Source organism: Myxocyprinus asiaticus, chromosome 36, assembly GCF_019703515.2.
Source record: "Myxocyprinus asiaticus isolate MX2 ecotype Aquarium Trade chromosome 36, UBuf_Myxa_2, whole genome shotgun sequence".
Taxonomy (NCBI): domain Eukaryota; kingdom Metazoa; phylum Chordata; class Actinopteri; order Cypriniformes; family Catostomidae; genus Myxocyprinus; species Myxocyprinus asiaticus.
The window spans coordinates 9,716,540-9,740,695 of NC_059379.1; the positions used below are offsets into that span (position 1 = coordinate 9,716,540).

General features: G+C 36.7%; 2 protein-coding genes and 1 pseudogene across 4 annotated transcripts; 1 reads left to right on the plus strand and 2 right to left on the minus strand.

The window, feature by feature from the left end:
* Nucleotides 1-308: 308 nt before the first annotated feature.
* si:ch211-250n8.1 (uncharacterized) lies at nt 309-11,325 on the minus strand. 3 transcript variants are annotated; one of them, XM_051673880.1, is made up of 16 exons: nt 11,157-11,325; nt 10,182-10,286; nt 9,781-9,856; nt 8,874-9,030; nt 8,750-8,795; nt 7,299-7,357; nt 7,095-7,130; nt 2,989-3,041; nt 2,585-2,717; nt 2,216-2,433; nt 2,046-2,091; nt 1,738-1,803; nt 1,575-1,634; nt 1,406-1,494; nt 1,011-1,105; nt 309-836 (listed from the first exon to the last, which is right to left on the minus strand). In XM_051673880.1, exons 1-16 carry the CDS (start codon nt 11,191-11,193, stop codon nt 802-804), a joined length of 1,311 nt encoding a protein of 436 aa, XP_051529840.1. In that variant the 5' UTR covers nt 11,194-11,325; the 3' UTR covers nt 309-801. The 3 variants fall into 3 exon arrangements, with proteins under 3 accessions (XP_051529840.1, XP_051529842.1, XP_051529841.1); XM_051673882.1 differs by lacking the exon at nt 10,182-10,286; XM_051673881.1 differs by lacking the exon at nt 2,989-3,041 and having other exon boundaries at nt 2,585-2,677.
* Nucleotides 11,326-13,022: 1,697 nt separating this feature from the next.
* Nucleotides 13,023-15,029, plus strand: LOC127426795 (endoribonuclease Dicer-like; annotated as a pseudogene).
* Nucleotides 15,030-15,081: 52 nt separating this feature from the next.
* On the minus strand, nt 15,082-22,118 carry LOC127426796 (galanin receptor 2a-like). The gene is made up of 4 exons (XM_051673828.1): nt 21,772-22,118; nt 19,869-20,531; nt 19,496-19,582; nt 15,082-15,139 (listed from the first exon to the last, which is right to left on the minus strand). Exons 1-4 carry the CDS (start codon nt 22,116-22,118, stop codon nt 15,082-15,084), a joined length of 1,155 nt encoding a protein of 384 aa, XP_051529788.1.
* Nucleotides 22,119-24,156: the final 2,038 nt, after the last annotated feature.

Here is a 24,156-nt window from a genome sequence, read left to right on the forward strand (position 1 = left end):
GACTTTATAAAGTGGGGTCTAAAAGTCTGAGACCGTTAGTAAAATAATAATATTAATAGTAATAATAATAATTTAATACTAATTTAATTTAATATTAAATAATTGTAATAATGTAACTGAATTTTAAATAATTAATCAATTTTAGGTTTGCAATTTTTTTACATTTTTCATTACAAATTTTATTATCAGCATGACAATTTGAGTGAAAATGTAAATTGAATTTAGCATTAAAAAAAATCACATTTTGTTTGTTCTCCTTTTGCTTAAATGACAGCATGCATTCGAGCTGAAATGGAACATGGAATCTAGAAATAAAGCAGAATCTTTCTTTAGTGCAGGATCATAACATTTATTTGTTTCATTTTGTCAATACATAAAGAAATACAGTAAATATAACTTTGTTTATTTAAAAAAAAAAAAAAAAAATCTTGGATTTTCAAATCTGTCTCAGGACTTATAGACCCCACTGCATACTTTTATTTAGAGGTGATTTGTTTTCTTGTTTGTATTAAAGTGTTTTAAAATGCGTGTACATTATTAAAACAGACAAAATAATCCAGATTCTTTGTTTGTCTGTGTTTTTTTTTTTTTTTTTTTTTTAACATCAAATCTTGACTGGAACAAAAAAGACAACATTGACTCTGTCTTTTATGTATTTCAATCAAAATAATATTGCACAGGCTATTACGTTTTTAGAATATTCTTATGTCATATATGCTAATACAAACAATATAATATATTTTCTTTAGAAATACATGTAAACTTCATCAGATCTCCAGTCCACTCAAGTGTTGAGGTTTTTCATACAAACCATTCTGTGTGTTTGAACCCAGCAGCTGTGAGGATATAAAAATAAATAATAAATATATATATATATATATATATATATATATATATATATATATATATATATATATATATATAATAATAATTAACTAAATGAGGGTTGGCATGATTTGTCATGCCTTTCATTATATTAACCCTGTGAATTATGGTGGTATCAGACTCACCTATACGGTTAACAATTTCTTCACATTCAATACTTGTGGCAGCCTGTAGGACCACACAACAGAAGCCCGCTGGTCTGCCCGCTTGCGGTGGATCTCTGAAACAGGCAATGCAATGCTAACATTTAACAAAAAGTAAATGCCAAGTTCAAAAACACTAAGCCTGTCCAAAGTCTGGAAGGATATATCATGGATAAGCAAATGGAATGCAGATAAACCAGTCTTATAATTTGCTTGCCATTTATTAAAATTCCAACACCATATCACTTCACGCTAAAAAGGAAAGCACAATTAGAGGATTCAACATGGCATGAAACAGCATGCCTTGCACCTCATTAAAGCAAGTATATAGTATATCAACAGATGTTTATTATACAACATTTTCTCAAGATACTTACAATACACAAAAAGCAAAAATGGTCAAATCAGGTTGGCTTCCAAACCTTCCAACACATGATATCTCTGGGAAGTGGTGTTGAAAGAGCTCCTGTTTGAAAGGAGAGACATTGTCTTAATTAGTCTTCACTTTCCACCAGTTATTCTCATGCAAAAACTGATAATACAAACCTGCTTATTGGTCTTATCTGTGCAGGTAAGGTGAGTCTCCTTTACATCCAGCAATACTTCCTATCCAACATCAAAACCAGAAAGCATGCATGAAAATTTTATATAGGTGTCAAGACTAGCTTATGTTTGAAAACTCACTTGCTCAATTGTAAATATAATGTACCTTTCTTGCCTGTTTGCTCTCCATGACAGCAGGAATGGCATGCTGCAACACCTCCTTACCTCCATACTTAAAATGAAAGGAAAGTAACATTAATATTCCAAATTTGCATTGGATCTAGTTCACTTTTAATTGCGCACAAGTGTTTTTACATTGTACAATATGCACAGCAGGGGTTCTCTTGCAAAATATGTAAGATACTCTGAAATAAGTATGATTTTAGGATCAGTTATTCACTTTAATACAAAAATACACATGTATGGATTAAAGCCAAGCAGGAGCACCATAAAAAGAGAAGTTTACACAACTACCATTCCTATGTTTGCTTTTCCTAGGAGATGCACGGCATACAGGATCCTGTTAATAAAACATGAACAGACAGTTACAAGCTGCGGCTGTTTATGGTATTTGAGAATAATACAGTTGCAAACACACATGCCATCTTTATTGAGAGTAAATTTCAATGGGGCTGCTTGTTCACCTGCCGTCTTTCACACACTGCGTCTGGCCTTTCCTTTGACCCACAGTTCTATCCTGGTGAGAGGCTGGTTTTGGGCCAAACTGAAGAGATGGTTTTTCCTGTTTGAGTTGCCGTAAGTGTTTGACCAAAGGCTGGTAGATGGATCCATCTCCTCCTCTCCATCGTATCAGACGAATGGAAAGCGGCTGACCCTTTAACTTAGAAAGAACCACACCTGCCTTTGGAAAAAGTGTGTGGCATGTTAGTCAGATTTTGAGCTCTATAGTGCATTTTTTAATGTAAAGTAACAGTTTACCACAGAATGAAAATTTGGGGTATGCCAGTATGTAGGGTCATGCAGTACATTATCTGGGTCATGTTTCTACTGACCTGTCCATTGCTAGCATTCCTTAGTGATATTCCATTGATTTCATCAATGATGTCACCAGGCTCTGCAAACATGTCCACCTGAGCTTGACTACCCTGAAGCAAGTCAAACACAAACACACGTCCATCTAGGTACCTTTAAGAGAGAAAGATTATTACTATTTAATTATAATATATAATATGACATTGGAATGCATTGCAAATACTGAGTAATGTGTATATCTGCTTTAAGTATACATTCAAGTAAACAAAAAACTTTTGTACCAATGTATTAGACTTGCGTTTTCTCAACACCAACAGCAAAAAGAGGATTAGAATGTTTGCAAAAATAACTAATATCTATAAAATCTCTAATAAGTTGAATAAATCCAGAATTCAGAATTGGAACGACATGCCAACATGCTAACCTGAGCACCACCCCCAACTCCCGACATGGAACAGTCTCATAGATTTCACAAACCTAAAACACAAGCAAGGTTTGCAACATGCAGTTCAACATTACGTCTTCATGCCGAAACAGCCAAATTAAAGGAATATTCCAGGTTCAATACAAGTTGGGGTCTATTAACAGCATTTGCACATACCTATATACAAACAACATAAAGTTAATTTCCACAAAAGCAAGTTTCGACTCGTCCCTCGTTTATTTAAAAAAAGCAAAAATCATGGTTAAAGTAAGGCACTTAATAGGGCCAGTCAATAAACACTAAAATAAACATTTCAAAAGTATAGCCACAAGACAAGATAAATATTATACATGGTAACATGATTTTAGTGTGATAAAATCACGTACTAACCATATGTGTGTACAGTTAACCCCAATATTACAACTTTGTTGCCATTACAATGACACCCTGTGATCCCAGTATTGGACATAACTTCACACAGATAAGGTTAGTAAGCGATTTTACCTCACTAAAATCGAGTTAACACATATAATGTTTAGGTCTTGTAACTATACTTTTGAAACAGTGTGTATTTTGATGTGTAAGGATTGGCCCCATTCACTTCCATTGTAAGTGCCTCACTGTATCTAGGATGTTTGTATGGGATCAAAATCCCGTCAAAAGTATTGCGGTCACGGATCCAAAAATAATAAGTGTGAATAAAAATAATAAGCGTGAATCAAAAACTAATAAACGCAAATAAAATAAAAAATAAGCGCAAAAATAAATAAAAAGCGCAGATCAAAATAATAAGCGCAGATCAAAATAATTAGCGCAGATCAAAAAATAACAAGCATGAATCAAAAATATATAAACACATTAAAAATATGCTGCAAAAAAAAACAAAAATTAAAGTCATCAGAATTGCTAACAAAATCATGTTTTCCTTGGTTATACTACTGTTTATTGTGCTCTCTGACAATTTTGCTCATATTTTCATTTTTTTGCACGCTTATGCTGTATTTTTCTTTGCTTTTGTTTCCAAGGTCTGCACTTGATTTTCCAAAACTTGTGAGTAGAGTTACATGTAAATCAGGGGGCGTTTTTTGTGTCCCTATTGGTCCACTAGTTCTTGATCGACAGCTCCTCTAGCCAATCATTCGAAGAGGGGAGGTGACGTCACTTCAATGCAATTCCGAAGGCTGCTGCTCAATATTATATTATTTGTGGTTGATAGATACGCTGCTTGTGTCTGAGTATATTCTGCCAGCTCTAGGAAACAATGTGTTGTCCGAGTAGGCCATTATCATAGTCCGTTAACACGTGTATCGAGTCAGCTGAATTTAGTTACCAGAGTTTAGTTTAGGCATTATTTTTGATTTATTTATTTAATACATTTTTGGATTTTCTCCCCTTTTCTCCCCAATCTGGAATGCCCAATTCCCAATGCATTCTAAATCCTCGTGGTGGCATTGTGACTCACCTCAATCCGGGTGGCGGAGGACGAATCTCAGCTGCCTCCAAGTCTGAGACCGTCAATCCGCGCATCTTATCACGTGGCTTGTTGAACGCATTACTTCGGAGACATAGCGCATGTGGAGGCTTCACGCTATTCTCCGCGGCATCCACGCACAACTCACCAGGTGCCCCACCGAGAGCGAGAACCACACAGTGACCACGAGGAGGTCACCCCATGTGACTCTACCCTCCCTAGCAACCGGGCCAATTTGGTTGCTTAGGAGACCTGATTGGAGTAACTCAGCACACCCTGGATTCGAACTCGCGACTCCAGCGGTGGTAGTCAGCGTCAATACTCGCTGAGCTACCCAGGCCCCAAGTTTAGGCATTATTTAAGACTTCCTTGTTTGTAGATTATTGGCTATCTAAAAAATGTGGATGTTCGATGCATGTTTTTACTAGCTGCACCAATGTAGTCACGAGTGCAGAACCCAACTTGATCTGCTTTTCCATATTGCTGAACGTGCCGTTATGTACTGATCCTACATTGGCACCGTTGGCATGGCTACATGTAGTTTCTTTTTCCACGATACTGCAGTGAAATCAGAAACAAGTGACCAAGCATCCCCACATCAATAAATAATGCAATAAAGTTGGCTTGACGTTGGACGTTCTTTATTCAAAAATAGTCGCAAATTTAGGGACCGTCTCTAAAGATACAGGCAACATTGGAGCATACATATCCAAAACATTTACAAACATTTCCATAACATAGAGTATACAACTTCAGTAACATTTGAAGCCAAGTACTCCAAAGTGTACAAGTAGGTGTCAGCAATAATGCACACCTTTTAGATTTTTTATATAATGAAAAAAAAAAATGTCCAATTAGATGTAAGCATTTCTATATTCTTCAGTATTGTAATAGGCCTTAGTGTCGGGATCTGGATTTTATTTCATGGAAAAGCGGATCAACTTGGGTTCTGAACTCGTGACTACATTGGTACAGCTAGTAAAAACATGCATCAAACATCCACACCAACCCAGCCTGTTTTTTTTTTTTTTTTAGATATGCAGCCAATAACCTACAAACAAGGAAGTCTTAAATAATGCCTAAACTAAAACTCTGCTAACTAAATTCAGCTGACTCAATACATGTGTTAACGGACTATGATAATGGCCTACTCGGACAACACATTGTTTCCTAGAGCTGGCAGAAAATACTCAAAACAGACACAAGCAGCGTATCTATCAACCACAAATAATATAATATTGAGCAGCAGCCGTCGGAGCAGTGTTGCCAACTAGTTTCAATGGAAAGTAGCTAAAGCCTGCTCGAAAAGTCATGTCGCTAGATGACATAATACGCTAATTAGCATATTCATGACGTCATCGCGGCTCATTTGCATTTTGCATAGTGTCCGCCCTTTACATGTGTTTGCTTCTCTGTGCTTACCGTACATACTGTAATACCCTATTAATTCCCTATATCTATCAATCACTCAGAGAGAAAGTTAGAAGCGACAGAAACTTTCTTATCTTTTCTGTCACACAGCGCTCAGCCATATTTACAAAAAACTATGAGCATATTTACAAAAACAAAACAAAAACTATGAGCATGTTTAAAAAAAAAAAAAAGTGCATATTTACAAAAAAATACAATTAATCTCTTTAAATTTAAAGCAAAAGGGGAGCAAACAATACAGATTCATGATTGGTCCTTGACAACGCTGTTTGCACATGTGCAGCTCATTCACGTCTATGTCAGCTGCCGTGCAGTCAGCTGATTGTGCTGATCCGCCTTCTCACCTCTCTCTCTGTCAGTCTCACTGAACAGAGAAGACGCAGAGAGAGGTGTGCCTCCGAGTCCGGGCAGGAAAGCAAGACCACGCGCTCACGTGGCAGTACTGGCAACTTTCTTCTACGGAAGGTTTATCCAAAAAGTCGCTAGATTTGTCGCTAGGCGCTTTTTTGAACAAAAGTCGCTAAAGAGTTCTGAAAAGTCACTAAATCTAGCGACAAAGTCGCTAAGTTGGCAACACTGCGTCGGAGTTGCATTGAAGTGACGTCACCTCTCCTCTTCGAATGACTGGCTAGAAGAGGAGTTGTCGATCAAGAACTAGTGGACCATAGCGATGCAAATGCCCCCTGATTTACATGAAACTCTACTCACAAGTTTTGGAAAACCAAGCGCAGAACTTGGAAACAAAAACAAAGAAAAATACAGCACGTAGAATGAAAATATGAGCAAAATTGTTAGACAGCACAAAAAGCAGTAATATAACCAAGGAAAACATGATTTTGTTTGCAATTCTGTTGACTTTGCTTTAATTTTTCTTTTTAGTTTTTTTTTGCAGCATATATTAAATGTGTTTATATTTTTGATTCATGCTTGTTATTTTTTGATCTGCACTAATTATTTTGATCTGCGCTTATTTCTTTTTGCGCTTATTATTTTTTGATTCACGCTTATTATTTTGGATCCGTGACCGCAATACTTTTGACGGGATTTTTATCCCATATGATATCCCTTTGTTTTGATAAACAAGGGGTGAGTCCAAATAATGTTTCGTGGTAATCAACATTATGCCGCAAATACTGTTAATTAAGCTTAACATGTATTGAACCAGGAATATTCTTTTAAATGTGCCAGATCATTGAAATCATACCGGAAGCAGCCAGCTTTCATCCAGGAAGCTGCAGTTCTGACATGAAAGTTAAAGAGAGGAAATGTCCAATCATATCATTGCATGACATTGACATTGTTTTCAAAAGGATGCCAATATACAGAAACAGATGGTAACATCGCTGAACACAAAACATAGAAAAGCCTTTAGCCAATGCAGAGGTTTAGCATTATGGTTCATACGTACCTCAATACTAAGCTTAAAGTCCATTTCTGACAATACCATAGACAGTGAGAGAAATGGTTCTGTTTGGAGACAGTTAAAATAGGTTAATTATGGCAAACGCACAGTAGGCTATCTTACTGCATAAAGCTGAAGGGTGTAACTTTTTCAGTGTTAAATTACTTTTTCCTATCCCAGCTGATTATGTACAGACCACTTTAACTAAGCCATTCGTAGGTTGATTTCCTCAAAAATTGTAAACACTGCATCTGTTTGGCAGTGTTGGCTGTTCGTTTTTAGTGGCCTGTCCAGCTTAGAGGGTCAGGATAGAATTAGCTGGTTAGTAGCAGGTCCCTGATAGCACTGTAAGTCGATTTGGATTCTGCCAAATGCATAAATGTAAATGTAACTGCACCCTATGATGGCAAAAAGCATTTTTCTCCACTGAAAGCCATTCAAAAGTAGCCTTGTTTTCCCGAGAAACATTTAAATCAAAAATGTTAATTACATTATAGAATTTTTTTTGCCGGTGACAGATTGCTTTTGAAGGGATTGTGGAGACGTCAAATGGACTAACATATTTCCCTATGTGTCACCATTGACGATTGATAAGTCATGTTGTACCCGATCCCGGAACTGAGCACCCTTGAGCAAAGATGGCAGCCTCCATTTTGCATGCTTCAGGTAACCCTGCGCTAGCTAAGAACTGCCATAGAGATAAATGGTTTTGAAAACAGATAGCTTTCTCCAGGTATTTTATGTGCCTTTCAAGTGGAATCAGATTTATCATAATTAAAAGTTCCAAGCACATGAATGATCAACCAAAGTTGTATTTACAAGTGGGAAACTCTAGTTGGAAAACTATTGATTGACTAATGTCATTTATTTAAAAAATATTAATTTGTTATATATGACCGTCAACTAATGACTCAGCCTTCGCAGTTTGTTTTAAGCAAACGTAATAATAATTTGTTAGATACCATGCATTATATACAATATAATAATATGTATTGTGTATAGTGATGCAGGTTTATTCACTTTTTACTGGTATAACAGAAAAAGAGCTTTTACCAACATTCGTAATGTGTTTGAGTTTGGCATCTTCCGCATTTTGTTTCATGACGTCATAGCAGGGCCATTTCAGACAATTCTAGTGCCTACCCCCCCCCCCCCCCCCAGTAGGTGGTGCCCTATGCGACAGCCTAGTTCGCCTATGCCTATAAATGGCCCTGTGTCATAGTAACAACCACCCAACTCGGAGGTAGGAGATATTTAGGTCTACTTGAAGGTAGCACTACAGCTTCTTGGTCCACACAATAACATTGGCTCGACCAATCAATGTTTGAAAAAGTGGTTTGAAAAACAATGTTTATTTTTGCAATTCTGTTTAGTGACACTAGTGTTGCAGAAATGAAACACTTTAGCTTTAAGAATCTCAGCTAGAAACTTACACAAACAAACATACAGAAACTCACCCACAAACTCCTCATTTCTCAGAATGGCAATGTAAGGGCTATACAACTGCAAAGAATAGAACTGATGTTTATTATCCGTAAAAGATAGGCCTTTTCAGTCATCACTTTTGGAGTGTACACTAACCTCTATTACTCTGTTTGTGTGTAATAGATGTTTTACTACATTTCCCAGAGTTTTTCTCATCAGCATCAGGCGTATGAAGAAGCGTCCTCGGCCCTGAAAGTTAGTAAGTTTGGTGCAGGCTGTAGTCTGTTGTACTGCCAAAGAGACGGAACTCAGCCTTCAGGAACAGACAGAAAGTTCTGCTCAGATAGGCCACATTTATATGCTATTATAATTTTCATTTATATTCTATTTTATTTTCAACAATACCCTGACTGAGATCAATCATTTGCTCTATAGACCTTAGTTCTATGGTGGCATATTTAATTAGGCATAAATGAAACACAGGTTATCATTCATGTCAAATTAAATGTATAATCTACCCTGACAAATAATGCCCATTATTTATAAAACATAAAATACAAAAGACATGTATTACCCAAAACCAAAGATGACAAATGAGTACAGACAGTGTGCATATTAATAAGACAACAGAACTGCAAATCACCTTGCAAGAACTGTTTTAATCTGAAGTGTGTCATTTCAGCAGCACTAGCATCACCAAATGGAGCTGGTGAAATAATTACTTTTTTTCCCCAAACAGGTTTCCCAAAACACTCACCGTTCATCTATTATTCGGCCAAAAAGATTGTCTGGCTGGTCGGGATGCTCAAACAAATAGCTCAGTGATTGAATAGACCCACTGGGTCACAGTGTTTCCATTTTTAGGGGAAATCAAACAATAAATGGCCAACTAATGTATATATATATATATATATATATATATATATATATATATATATATATATATATATATATATATATATATATATACTGTAGCTGGGATAGGAGAAAGTGTTTTAAAGTTGAAAAAATGACACACTTCAGCTTTAACTGTTAAGGCAGATTTTAAGAGTTACAATCTCACCTGCCACATGAGTCGTGCTGCAGAAGCTGTTCAAAACAATGCCAGTAATCTCTATGTGCCAAACTGAGAATGGGCTCTAAAAACATATACAGTATGCACCACTGTTTATTACACAGAGAAATGAAAGTATCATTTATATTCACTTTTATTTGTTTGGTATTTTATTTTATTTTATTTTTTTCATCCTTACTATCTGTAGATTGTACTAAACATCATCTTGTATTTGTTACATATGTTTTTTTGTTGTTGTTTTTTTTTTTTTTTTTCTCATAATGTGTGCAAAGTCAATGTTATAATGGCCCTTCTGTGTGCATTTGGTGACAACTGATGATTTGCGTTCTCATATGTGTATGTTTATGTATCGGAGAGTAGCCTAATACGTGCTGGTGTGTGGAGCTCACGTTGTAGTCCCTTTCGCAGTATAAGTTCGAGGAGCTCACAGCACGATGCCAGGTGTGGGCTGGAGTCAGTCACTGTGCCCTCCAATTTTAAATTCAGAATGCACACTGTGAATAAACGTACAGATGATGGTTAATAGTTGTTTTTCTGTCATGGTGAATAGGATAACGTGATATGGCTGGAATAATACTTGCATCATTAACTCAGACCAAAACAGCAGCTTTGGCATCCTGGTTGCCGTAGAGCTCACCAGCTGTGCGTGTTTCCCCCAGTCCACATTCACACAGGACACGTTCTTTGCTATGAGCGTCGCGTTTTAAATACGGCGCGTCACTGCAGCAAGACTGAGCGCAATAGAATAACAGGGGCCGTTCACACCGAACATATCTTATGCAAAGAAAAAGAGACGCAGCGCCACGAAAAGAGCAGAACGCAGGTGTCTCGATACGCGTTTTCAACAGCTGAAGTTATATTATTAAAATGGCACGACTCTAAAACGCGGCGCTCCTGCACGAAACGTTTTTTTTTTTTTTTTTTTTTTTGTTGTTTTTAAAGTACGTGTTCGTTCTGAATGGCCACTTGTTTGGACACGGGCGTCTTTGAAACGTTTATGAACGCAATAATATGCTTTCAAGACGCGACGTAAGGGCCAAAGAGTCCGTCTACGTGTGCACAGACCAAAAATGAAAAAAAAAGAGACGGAGACGGAAAGCAAGTACACTATGTGAACGCGCCCCACACCTCCAATACGTCCAACCTCACTAATTCAATTTGGCTTGTCTGATTGTGTAAAAACAAGTAGCCGGTCTCAGCCTGAGTCATCATAACAACAGGCAGCACTGATAGTCCACCAACCACAAGCTCTTCAGTTTGAGTGAAGAAGCAACAGCTGAACTATAAGACAAAACCCCTCAAATCGAAGGCCAAACACAGTCTTTACAGATGCATATGATTATATACTGTTTGGGATATCCTACCTTTTAGTGTTTCAATAAGCGGGTCTTTCGCCGGCATTACTGTCAATGGGATCAGCTGGAGCTGGAGTCGTGTTTCGAAAACCTCTGCGCGAATATAAGCGCATATTCCGAGACATTCATCGAGCTCCTCTGGACTGAAGTGCGCCTTTATAAAAAAAAAAAAAAAAAAAAAAAATCAATAACCCGTCATTTGAGGCTTGTTTTCTTAAGGCTGGTTGATGAGTGAAATTGGAAACACGGTCATAAATGTAGGCTAGGTGGCGTGCAGTGAAGTCCCATATGATAATGTGCATAATTATGATGATACTGGCGCCCTCTTGATGAGTTCAATGAATTTACACATCAGATTTAGTCTATTAATTTCTTCACTCAAAAAAAAAAAAAAAAAAAAAAAAAAAAAAAGAAAGAAATTTGAATGCATATTAATTTCATAACAAGATCCAATACACTTGAACTGAGTAATCTTAAACAAAATAAAATATAAAAACCATAGTATTTTACGTTTTATTCATTTCAGTTGTAGCACAACTCAATTGAATCTCATTTTCTAAGGCGCTTTGGATAAAAGTGTCTGCTAAATGAATAAATGTAAATCTTATAATTGGCAAAAAAAAATTTTGAGTTTAAAGCATTATTCAAATATTACCTAAATATTGGAAAAATAATATACAATAAAAATAAAAAATAAAAACCTGGAAAGCATATATATATATATATATATATATATATATATATATATATATATATATATATATATATATATATATAATACTAATTATGTTAATACATAATAATTATTTATATTATTAGCATCATTATTATCATTATGTTGGCTTGACAACTTATTATTATTATTATTATTATTATTATTATTATGAGACTAAAATTTCTAACACTAACTAGACTAACTAGAGCTTTCAAGCTACATCCACCAAACTCGGCTCAGACCTTCAGACTGTTCTATATCTTTTCTAATTGATCGGTTTTCCTAAAACGGACGACCAAAACTCCCAAAAATCCCATAGACTTACTTTAACAGACTGTTCAAATGGGCCAAATCTCTTCAAACTATCTATCTATCTATCTATCTATCTATCTATCTATCTATCTATCTATCTATCTATCTATCTATCTATCTATCTATCTATCTGTCTGTCTGTCTGTCTGTCTGTAACTCTTAAGCAACCATTTAGTGCACCCAGCTTACATTGATATCTCCAGATCAGAATAACATAGAGACTTCATTGTTGGCTTGTATGACTCAGGCCAGCAAGCAGCCTTGTTAGTAACACCCTGGAAACTGCCTAGCAACCAAATTAACTCACCCTAGCAACCAAGTAGCAAAAAACACATCTCTGCACCAGAACATCGTAGAGACTTCTGGGTTGGCTCATTTGACTCAAGCTAGCAAGGAGCCTTTTGAGTATCACCCTGGTTACTGCCTAGCAACCAAATGAGCTAACGCTAGAAACCAAGTATCTAAGTGCTAAAACATGTAATGGGTGCCAAAAATGTGATGCTCCAAAAAGCACATCAAGGCATCATAAAAGTAGTCCATATGACTCCAGTGTTTTAATCCATATTCTCAGGTGTGGGTGAGAAACTGATCGATATTTTAGTCCTTTCTTTGTAGAAATTCTTCTCCCTGCCCAGTAGGGGGCGATATGAGTGAAGAATGTGAATTATCATAAACACAAGAAGAAGAATGTAGAAATGATCTGTTTCTCACCCACATCTATCATATCGCTTCTGAAGATATTTATTTAACCACTAGAGTCTTATGGGTTACTTTTATGCTGACATGTGTGATTTTTGGAGCTTGAAATCTTTGGCACCCATTCACTTGTATTGTATGTTGTACATGAAATGGGTATTGAGTGGGTAGAATTCAATGAAGCTGTCAGCTGAGGACATGTGAGGTGTCTATTTCTAAAACTAGAGACTCTGGTGTACTTATCCTCTTGTTTAGTTGTACATTTGGCCTTCCACATCTCTTTCTGTCCTTGTTAGAGCCAGTTGTCCTTTGTCTTTGAAGACTGTAGTGTACAACTTTGTATGACATCTTTGGGTTTTTTGGCAATTTCAAGCATTGTATAGCCTTCATTCCTCAAAACAATGATTGACTGATGAGTTTCTAGAGAAAGCTGTTTCTTTTTTGCCATTTTTGACCTAATATTGACATGCCAGTTTATTGCATACTGTAGCAACTCAAAAATCTAGAGAGGCTAGAAATGTTGGGGGACTCTTTTCTGAAACATACCATCACCACCTCCCTGTTCTGTACATATCCTGATGCCCATGAGGGTAGGCTGTCATACATGAGAAGCAAGAATGTTAGCAACTGTAATCTTTACCATCTGGGCAAGAAAAAGGGCCTTCCTAGTCGAATGGTGGTGTCCATCTTCAATCCTCCTGTAAACTGGTTGCCTCTGGGCTACATTTTGAATCAAGACAAAAGCAGCACAGACAAGTGGGACTCAGATGAGAATAAAGATTTGCACAATGGAAAAGCCAGTGTTGATGAGGAAGATGATAATGAGGGAGAGGATGTGGAGGTTGAGCCATCTATGGATGAGGTGAATGTTGATGATGTGCTGGAATATGACTCTGATCACATCAGGTTCATCGATAACATGCTGATTGGCTCCGGCGCCTTCGGGAAGAAGATATCGCTCCAGCTGTCCGAACCCAGATACGAATGGAAAGCGCCCCCCCCCAAAAAAAACACAACAGCCCCTTTCCCCCAGACAGTGGTGCTGAGGAGTTTGACTACATTTCCTGGGATGCCATGTGCTACCTGGATCCCAGCAAAGCAGGTGAGGAGGATGACTTCAAGGTGGTATTCTGGAACCCTTCCAAGGAAAATTATGGCACAGATATTGGAAAGCATTCCATCTCCTACGACCTCCACACCGAGCAGTGTATCGCAGATAAGAGCATTGCCGACTGTGTGGAGGCCCTGCTGAGATGCTACCTCACCAGCTGTGGGGAGAGGGCAGCCCAAATGTTCCTGTGCTCCCTCGGCCTGAAGGTGCTCCCTGTGGAGAAGCAGAGTTCCGTGGGGTCAACTGAGTTGCAGTATGGCTGGGTGAAGATCCCTCCACGCTGCACGTTCGACCACCCAGATGCTGAACGGACCCTGAACCACCTCATTTCAGGCTTTGAGAACTTTGAGAAGAAGATCAACTTCATTTAAAAAAAAAATAAATAAAAAAGGCGTATCTTCTGCAGGCCTTCACCCTCATCTCGTATCATTACAACATCATCACAGATTGTTATCAGCGGTTGGAGTTCCTTGGTGATGCAATTTTACACTACCTCATAACAAAGAACCTTTATGAAGATCCGCGGCAGCACTCCCTGGGCGTGCTGACTGACCTGCACTCTGCACTTGTCAACAGCACCATATTTGCTAACCTGGCTGTCAAGTACGATTACCAAAAGTACTTGAAAGCTGTCTCACAAGAACTGTTCCACGTGATCGCTGATTTTGTGTAATTTCAGCTGGAGAAGAACGAAATGCAAAGACTGGATTCCGAGCTTCGCTGATCTGAGGAAGATGAGGAGAAAGAGGAAGACATTGAGGTCCCCAAAGCCATGGGAGACATCTTTGAATAACTTGCCGGTGCAATTTACATGGATAGCAGGATGTCACTTGAGACAGTTTGGCAAGTGTATTATCCAATGATGAGCCCACTCATAGAAATATTATCTGCTAATGTTCCTCGTTCACTGGTGCGTGAACTCCCGGAGATGGAGCCAGAGACGGCCAAGTTCAGCCCTGTGGAAAGAACCTACAATGGAAAAGTATGAGTGATGGTGGAAGTGGTGGGCAAAGGCAAGTTTAAATGTGTGGGCTGCAGCTACAGATAGCCAAGTCAGCTTCCAATCAACCAATCAACCTCAGGTCCAAAACAACTGAGCTTCAGACAGCAGAACCCCTCTCGACACCACGTGAAGAATCCTCACTGACCGCGTTCTCACTGGGGTTGCCAAATAACATAAATTAAGTGTCAAAAGATTTCAGTATAATCCATATAGGGTTCATTTTTCATTTTATTCTTACGTGCACAAACACAATCTTTCTTTTTCTCCCAGCTTTGTTTGATCACAAGTGCTTTTTAAAAAAGTCAGGTCTTTTTCCCCCTTTTCCCTCTTTTTTATTAACATTAATAAATGATGTATGCTTTGCGTTGTGGTAGTGAGTAAAGAAGCTAAAGCTTATAGGTTGTATTAGAATGTACATATTTAAACTCCAGTGTATCGGATAAATAAGAGAAAACAAAACTGATTTAAAAAAACACTATTCATCAATCTGTGCACTAGTGCCAGTTTTGTGGCAGTTTTTAAATGCTTTGGCAGAATACCAAAATTTTACATTCCTGATTACTGTAATCAATGTAGCTGTAAACGGCACTTGAGGATGCATGTTTATGTAGCTATCTGTTATCTAAGCCAACTTTATGAGTTGTATTGACGTCATAAAGCTACCAATCTACAATATATAGAAAATGCAATATTAAATGTCTATGACACATTGATACTTGGGTTTCAGTAATGTCTTTTTGATACCGATATTGATAATTAGTTGATAGTCTTTATGAATATTAGATGTCTCCATAGACTGACTGACTGAAAAAAGGAGGACATATCACCTGGGAAAATATGCTGCAGATTTTATATTAAAAAAGGAAAGAGAAAAATAGGATTACATAATAAGATACAAAGCACCTTTACGTACTGTCTTTAAGACAAACTGATATTTCACTAGATGACTTCACTTGCATCAATTACTAAAATAGTTCGAGAATTGGTACCCCATTTTTGTTTCTTTTAGATTTTTATGCTTGAAGGGGAAACGCTGAGAAAATTGTTCTCCGCACATAAGCTTGATGCTTCTCTATCATTATGCATCTGAACAGAATGGTTACATAACGCTTGAGAAAATTGATAAATTGCACTCTGATACATTCTGCATTTCTATCTTAAAAGCCATGCATCTCGTCTTTTCACTTTCCTCTTTCTGCAGTCTTACTAGGTTGCCAACTGTAATGACTTTTCAGTCAATTACTAAGTAGTATGTCGACTAAAAAGTGGGCACTCTTAACCATGTTTACTCTAGGAATAAGTGTGTGAAAATTGTGTAAACTAATTTTGATTTTGTGGGGACACATTTTGAAGGCTACTTAACTTTTCCCACTCCTCGTTCTGTCTGTATCTCCTTTACATAATTCAGTTATTATGTTTTGGACAAATTCCTGAAGTTACATAATCCCAGGCATTGCTACCTCAGAAGACCCCTGCGAATAGTTTGACCTTATCATAAACCAATGGTTTGTGGATATGCCTTTTTACAGTTAGGCACATAATTATATATATATACAGTATATGTATACACTCATGACTATTTGCACTAGAAAACATTCCCACTGGCATTGAATTTGCATCTTTTAATGGAGTATGCTCTAAAATAGTGCCTTTCAACCCTGAAACAATAATGTAACATCTAGACATGTGATTCAATGGACTTTTGGTGCCATGCTTCATACTGGATATTTTCTTCAGATTTTTTGAACATGTGACTTTTTTCTGTTTCTGAAACTCGGTAGACAATTTTGTTTTCGATTTATTGGCTACAGATTGTGTTGTGGGCCAATTTAGCCAAGATTTATGTTAGTTTGAGGCTGTAATCAAAGTAGGCCACTGCCCCATCTCGACAGTGAGTGCAATCTGGTTCCGTTTTAGCAAGAGTTGAGTGACCCTCTTTACATGATCTCGGTCGCAACCCCAGAGTTGATCTTGCGATTTGAATACAGAAGGTCATTGGAAATTAATGGTTTTCCACACTCAACCCTCAGACTATTCAAACGTGTGTTTTTAAAAAAAAATGTTATAGCTTGTTACAATGTTTTTCCAAGCCTCTAAATGGCACACACGGTTTTTTTTTTTCCTTTTCTTTTTCTCACAATTCTTACCTTATTGTAAACTTTGTTTTCACTTGGATTTGTTTTTCTGTCAGCTTTCAAAGAATGTGAAATCACACATAAGGTTGCACCACATAGATACAGATTCTTATTTTTTAATAAAGCAAAATAGACTTTTCACAACAATTACTGAATTATTTATGCCAGTGCTAGTCCCACAGAACAGATATCAAGCTAAGTGATATCTTAGTAAAAAGAAAAAGCTGAAATAAATGAGTTTTTTTTAATTTTTTTTCATTATCTGTGAGAGTGTTAACATAAAGTGGTCCTCCAGCATATCATAAGCTGCAGGTTGTTTTCCTTCATGGTGGATAATAATTATTCTGTGTTTTCGTATATTCTTTTTTTAACATGTAGCACAAATATAAATTGCACTCGGGCGCCATACATTACCTCAAGTCAGAATGAAAGAAAAAAAAAACTAAACAACATGTAAATATGATGTCGTAATGTTTAAAGGAATAACTTGTGGTTTTGGCCTGGCTGCTGTTTGCATCGCTGGTATTTTACCAATGTATTTAAAAGATCAGAGAGATACAGTACAATGTTGCCTGCAGGATATCAACAGAGAAAATACACTGTAGAAAAGTTATGAATTTCTACAATCTGGGGCTACATATGTGTCCTATGTGTACATTCATGTCCTCCTGCCTTAATGTAATCTTTAAATATGGAATTGTAATTTAATCCATCTAGTCCTTTGACTGACATGATTTTCAAATGTTTGGGGACCACACTGTCTTTCAACCCATCACCCCCTTCCTGCCCATAATAGTTCAATTAACAGTCCAGATATGATAGTGCATGTCAGTGACGACCCCTTCTTCCCACCTGTGTTTTCTTTTTTAGACTAAAACATTGAACAGATCTGATTAAATCAGCCCTAAATATATTTAAAAGGGCTTTATTTCATAGCAAAGTGTCATACTTTTTTTTTTCCCTTTAAGAAAAAGAAATTGTCTGATAAAAGTCAAACCACTTGCAGTAGCAAGGTGTTCAAAGCGAACATAGCAGCACGTGTGGCAAGCTCCTATTGAAGCTCACTATTAACCGAATGGGGAAGACAGTTGTTAGGATTTTAAATGGAGAATTATGAGCTACAAACTGCAGCGGAATCTGTATTTTTAAGGGACGTGCATTTAAATGACTGTATCCATGCTGCAGTGGTTTGCATTCTGCACCTTATGGATCACAAAACTTTTAAAATTCTGTTCTCCCCCCTCTTTTTTAAGTAATTGTAGTATATCTACAATAAATGGTATGGTTGTTAAAAAAAATAATATTAAAAAAAATAAAATAAAAAAATCATTTTTTTTTTTTTTTTTTTTTAAATACTGGACCTTAATGCTTACTTAATTTACAATTTTTAAAACCATGACTTGCACTGCACACAAATAACTAATATTAGCATTATATTCATGCTGGTTAGCCAGAGGGGAACTGGCCCTCACAGTGAGCCTGGTTTCTCCCAAGGTTATTTTTCTCCATAAACCAAAATCTTATGGAGTTTTGTGTTCCTTGCCACAGTCTCCTTCAGCTTGCTCACAGGGCTTCTAAATACAATTATTATTTAATTTCTATACACATCTTACAATCATATTTAATCAAACTACACAATGATCACTGTAAGACATTATAGATATTACATTTTCATTTTTGTTTCTGTTGTTGTTAATGCATGATTTCCTCTAAAGCTGCTTTGAAACGATGTGTGTTGTGAAAAGCGCTATACAAATAAAAATAACTTGACTTGACTAGATACATGACACATTTTTAAACATGCCTTTTCTAATGTGGCAAAATCAACTTTTTCTTGAGCTGTACTCCATGAATGCTTGTGAAAAGAATCAAATTATTATTATTATTATTATTATTATTTTTATTTTTTTTGGTGCATTGGTTACACTCAAAGGAATATTTGTGCCTATTTTTAAGATTTACGCATTTAAATTACATTACAAAATTCCATAAAATTGAATTGTGTTATTTTCAGTCAGATTAAATTAATAAAACTTAAAATATTACGTTGTTTTATTTTATTTAGTTAAAAATTACTCTATTCAATTTCGTTGATATGTTATGTAATTGAAATGTGTAAATCTAAAAAAAATTTTTTTTGAGTGAATACATCAACAGCTAATTTATTACACTATGCCTAATGGAGCTGAGAATGGCAGAAAACATTTCAGTTTTTTTTCTAAAAATAAATTTTATGAAATTAAAAATTATTAAATAAATCATCCAATAGCTCAAAGATCTGCTTGATGAAATTGTTATGAATGTTCAGTGTGCGAACATTTGGACAAAACAACTTAATGACAGCACTGTCCATTGATAATTTAATTTGTATCATACCTCCGGAAATCCTTACTGTGTTTCACAGTGGTCTGCATAGCCACAAAACACACAGCCACCACCGCACAGTGACGAAAGCTGCCAACACTGACAAAACACAGAAGCAAGAGATAATTTTAAACATCAGTCACTGTCCTCATCAAAAAACAATAAGATCTGCTCCCTCTCTTTTTAACAATCTCTGCCACTATGACAACTTTTCTTACATAACCAGCATGTTAAATGCTTTTAAAAGCCACCGGAATGGAACAGTTTTATACTACGGTGAATGCTGATTTGACATCGGGTAAGAGTGTGAGAGTTTTATGTCACATAAAATGTCAAGAAGGCACTTTTCTTTCCACTTTTTCTCCAGAGCCGACCCTGTGTTGACCCTTCACTATGATTGGAGCCTTCGCTTGAGGCAGCTTCCACCAGGCTCACCGTCTGCACCGGCTGCACAGTGTGAACCCGGTTAACAACTCGGTTATTTAAGGCACAGCCAAACACCTTCTTGAAGCCCTTCCGAAAGTGCTTAGACACCAAGGCGTAAACAATGGGGTTCAGGCAGGAGTTGGTGTAAGCCACCAGGTGAGAGAGAATGCGAAGGACATAGGTAGTGTGATTAAGCGGGAAGTGGCCAAACCACATGCATAAGATGACCAGGTGATGGGGCAACCAGCATAAACAGAAGAGCACAGTCACGATGATTATCATCTTGGTCACTTTGCGCTTGGCCTTGCGGGATTCAGACATGTCCTGCATGGGCTCCATAGAGGTCCACAGGTAACGGATGGTGCGGCTGTATGTGATACCAAGAATGAGGACTGGGATTAGGTAGCCGAATATGAAGGTGCACACATCCATGGCTCTACGATGCTCAATGTTCCAGGCTGGAATGCAAAGGGTGGCTCCATCCAGATCCATCTGCTGATAGTAGCTGAGGTATGGACTGGAGAAGAACAGGGATAAAGCCCACACCATGCTAATGGAGGTCAGAGCATTACGGGGAGTTCTCATCTCTCTTGAGCGCAGGGGGTACCGAATGGCGAAATATCTTTAGAGAAGAGTGCAAAACAATCAATATACTGTATATAAATGCAATCGAAATCCAGTCTCAATTCCAACAATAAATTTACATTAGGGTATTGGCAATCTATTGTGGACACTAAATGTGTAATGGATTATGATTACATGCTACATGTGCCCAAATAGAGAGCTGTTTAAGTGATAGCAGAATGTTTGTTGTATTGCCTTTCAATTGTTTATCCCTTTTGCATATAGCAAAAGCATTTGACATGACTGGATGAACAAATATTGGAGATAGTGTTTTAGCATCTGGATTTTGTGAAAGACATTGTAAAACGTGGTAACCTGCAATTGTTGGCTTAAGGAGCTCTTCCTGATTCCGGACTAATCTAACCATTAAAATGAGTTTTGTTGGTGTACCCTACTGCATTCAGGTTGATTCTGTGATGTTAAATCATATTTTTGACTTGAATAAAACCAATTCATTAGATATTATCACATGAAGCACATTTTCAGTGCATTTTATTCAAATTTAGTAATAATAATTGAAATAACACCATTGTATTAAAATCACATCATTTCTACTCTCCTAGGTCCTCTACATTAATGATGAATATAGATTTATCAATTGAATCAATATTAATCATATGCTGTAAAAAAAAAAACAGAAAAAAAAGAAAAAACAATAATAAAAAAAAACAAAAACAGAAAAAAAAACATTCCAGCTAACCAAAAATGTGCTTCATCTAAAAAAAAAAAAAAAATAAAAAAAAAAAAATAAGAGTAACATATAAATTAACTGGTTTTATTTAATTCAAGAATATCATTTAGTATACTGAATCAACCTGCCTGCAGGTTACAGGATAATGAAAGTCATTTTTTTAGGGTCAGATCAGCTATAAATGTCTCCTCAAGTCTCAAGGTAGGCTACTGTATATGTAACTGCATATTTTCACTTTTTAATTTTATTAATCTTATAAGGACGCCCATTTCTAAAAAATAAAAATAAAAAAAATTATGATTTTTGTTACGTGTATGATGTAAATGTTATTTGACAAGCCAAAAGAACAGTTACGCTAACAATAAAAGTGTATTGCTGTTCTCTAAATGAAGGGCATCAGCTATTACTGTTCTTCGGTAAAATTATTCAATATTGTTAACAGTAATAACTAAATAAATTGTGCGTTTATTCATGAATTGGTCTGAATGAATCATTGCATTGGAAAGAATAGCGCACGCTGATTGCGGGCAGCAGGATGAGGACGCACCTGTCCAGAGACACAGCAGCGAGCGTAAAAATACTCGCATACATGGTCAGGTAGATGATAAAGTGCACAGCTTTGCACACAAATGGTCCAAAGACCCACTCGTCCATGGTGTAGATGGTGGCTTGGAGAGGCACGCAGAAGACGATGAAGCAGAGGTCCGCCAGCCCGAGGTTCAGGATGAACAGGTTGGTGGTCTTCGTGTTCATCTGCCCGTTACGAATGAGAACGGCGAGCACAAGACAGTTTCCCACGGTGCCAACCAAAAAGATAACCGTGAATATGACCGATATTATTACCAACTCAGCTTTAAAGTTGGATGAGAAATGAATCTGTTGAGATGCGTTCATCGTGGACACTTTCATACCGCTGAAATGTCCGAAAAGGCTTCAACAATACTTAGAATCCATATGGACTCGAATAAAGAACTTTCACACCGTCCTTTTTGCATAGAGTCTTAGGCTGTAAATACACGATAAACACAACCTAAGAAAGAAACGCATCGTAGCATGTCTAGATGGTTTTCATGCAGGTATAGATGAGATGGGAGGAGCTGAACATCGGGTGGTCATTCAAACGCATCACTCCCATCAGCAGCCTCCCCCTCCATTATAATCATCCAAGAACTTTCTTTCTTAGGCTTGCAAAAATATATTTATTTTAATTTATTTTTTAATCTACAATAAAATTACATTTGTATTGATACAGAATGAATTCACAACTTTAGTGAGGCTTCTAAAGAATTCAGTATAGTATAGCTTGTATAGGAGAAATGTATTTTGAGTAATCAAATTTATGTTGTTAAGTTGCAGTTAATATACACTACCGTTAAAAAGTTTGGGGTCACTTGCCTGAAATGTTCCTCATGATCTTAAAAATCTTTTGATCTGAAGGTGTATGCTTAAATATTTGAAATTAGTTTTGTAGACAAAAATATAATTGTGCCAACATATTAATTTATTTAATTACAAAACTAAAATTGTAATTATAAAAAAATAAATAAAAACGTTTTTGAAATGGATGACTTGGACCGAATAATTAAGAAAAAGAGCCACTAAGTGCCCAACATAGATGGGAACTCCTTCAATACTGTTTAAAAAGCATCCCGGGGTGATACCTCAAGAAGATGGTTGAGAAAATGTCAAGAGTACATGTCTGCAAATTCTAGGCAAAGGGTGACTACTTTGAAGATGCTAAAATATAACACAGTTTTGATTTATTGTGGTAACAACATAATTCCCATATTTCCATTTCTATTATTCCATAGTTGTGATGACTTTACTATTATTCTAAAATGTGAAAAAAAAAATAAATAAATAAATAAATTAAAAAAAAATAAAATAAATAAATAAAGAAATAAAGAAAGAAAGAATGAGTAAGTGACCCTAAACTTTTGAATGGTAGTATCTATCTATCTATCTATCTATCTATCTATCTATCTATCTATCTATCTATCTATCTATATATATATACTAGGGTTGCAACAGTATGAGGAGTTGATGAATCTGACAGGCAGTCGAGGAGGAAAGGAGATGCGCACGCGCAGGTGAGATTCTCCATCCGGTTGCATTTTTTCCCCTCAATACCGTAGATAAGCAAATGTACATGGTATGTACATCAGTTTTCATACCGTGGTATACCGTGAAACGTATACCGCTGCAACCCTAATATACACACACACAGCTCTGGAACAAATTAAGAGACTACTGCAAAATTATCAGTTTATCTGGATTTACTATTTATAGGTATGTGTTTGAGTAAAATGAACATTTTTGTTTTATTCTATAAAGTACTGACAACATTTCTCCCAAATTCCAAATAAAAATATTGTCATTTAGAGCATTTATTTGCTGGATAAAATAACAAAAAAGATGCAGTTTTTCATATTCATATTCAAGTTCATATTAATTTTTAAAAAACACAATACTAATGTTTTAACTTAGGAAGTGTTCAGAAATCAATATTTGGTGGAATAACCCTGATTTTCAATCATAGCTTTCATGCATCTTGGCATGCTCTCTACCAGTCATTCACATTGCTGTTGGGTGAATTTATGCCACTCCTGGCATAAAAATTCAAACAGCTCGGATTTGTTTGATGGCTTGTGGCCATCCATCTTCCTCTTGATCACATTCCAGAGGTTTTCAATGGGGTTCAGGACTGGAGATTGGGCTGACCATGACAGGGTCTTGACCCGGTGGTCCTCCATCCACACCTTGATTGACCTGACTATGTGGCATGGAGCATTGTCCTGCTGGAAAAACCAATCCTCAGAGTTGGGGAACATTGTCAGAGCAGAAGGAAGCAAGTTTTTTTTTTTTCCAGGATAACCTTGTATGTGGCTTGATTCATGCGTCCATCACAAAGACGAATCTGCCCGATTCCAGC

Excerpts from the sequence above, each read along its gene's own strand:
- si:ch211-250n8.1 (XM_051673880.1), bottom strand. The coding sequence starts at position 11,193 with ATGCCGGCGAAAGACCCGCTTATTGAAACACTAAAAG. Across the intron at positions 10,287-11,156 it reads GCTTATTGAAACACTAAAAG|TGTGCATTCTGAATTTAAAA; the intron begins GTAGGATATCCC and ends GTTTATTCACAG. Across the intron at positions 2,434-2,584 it reads GGAATGCTAGCAATGGACAG|GCAGGTGTGGTTCTTTCTAA; the intron begins GTCAGTAGAAAC and ends CTTTTTCCAAAG.
- LOC127426796 (XM_051673828.1), bottom strand. The coding sequence starts at position 22,118 with ATGAACGCATCTCAACAGATTCATTTCTCATCCAACTTTAAAGCTGAG. Across the intron at positions 20,532-21,771 it reads GCTGCTGTGTCTCTGGACAG|ATATTTCGCCATTCGGTACC; the intron begins GTGCGTCCTCAT and ends TCTTCTCTAAAG. Across the intron at positions 15,140-19,495 it reads CACAGTAAGGATTTCCGGAG|TGAGAACGCGGTCAGTGAGG; the intron begins GTATGATACAAA and ends TGGCAACCCCAG.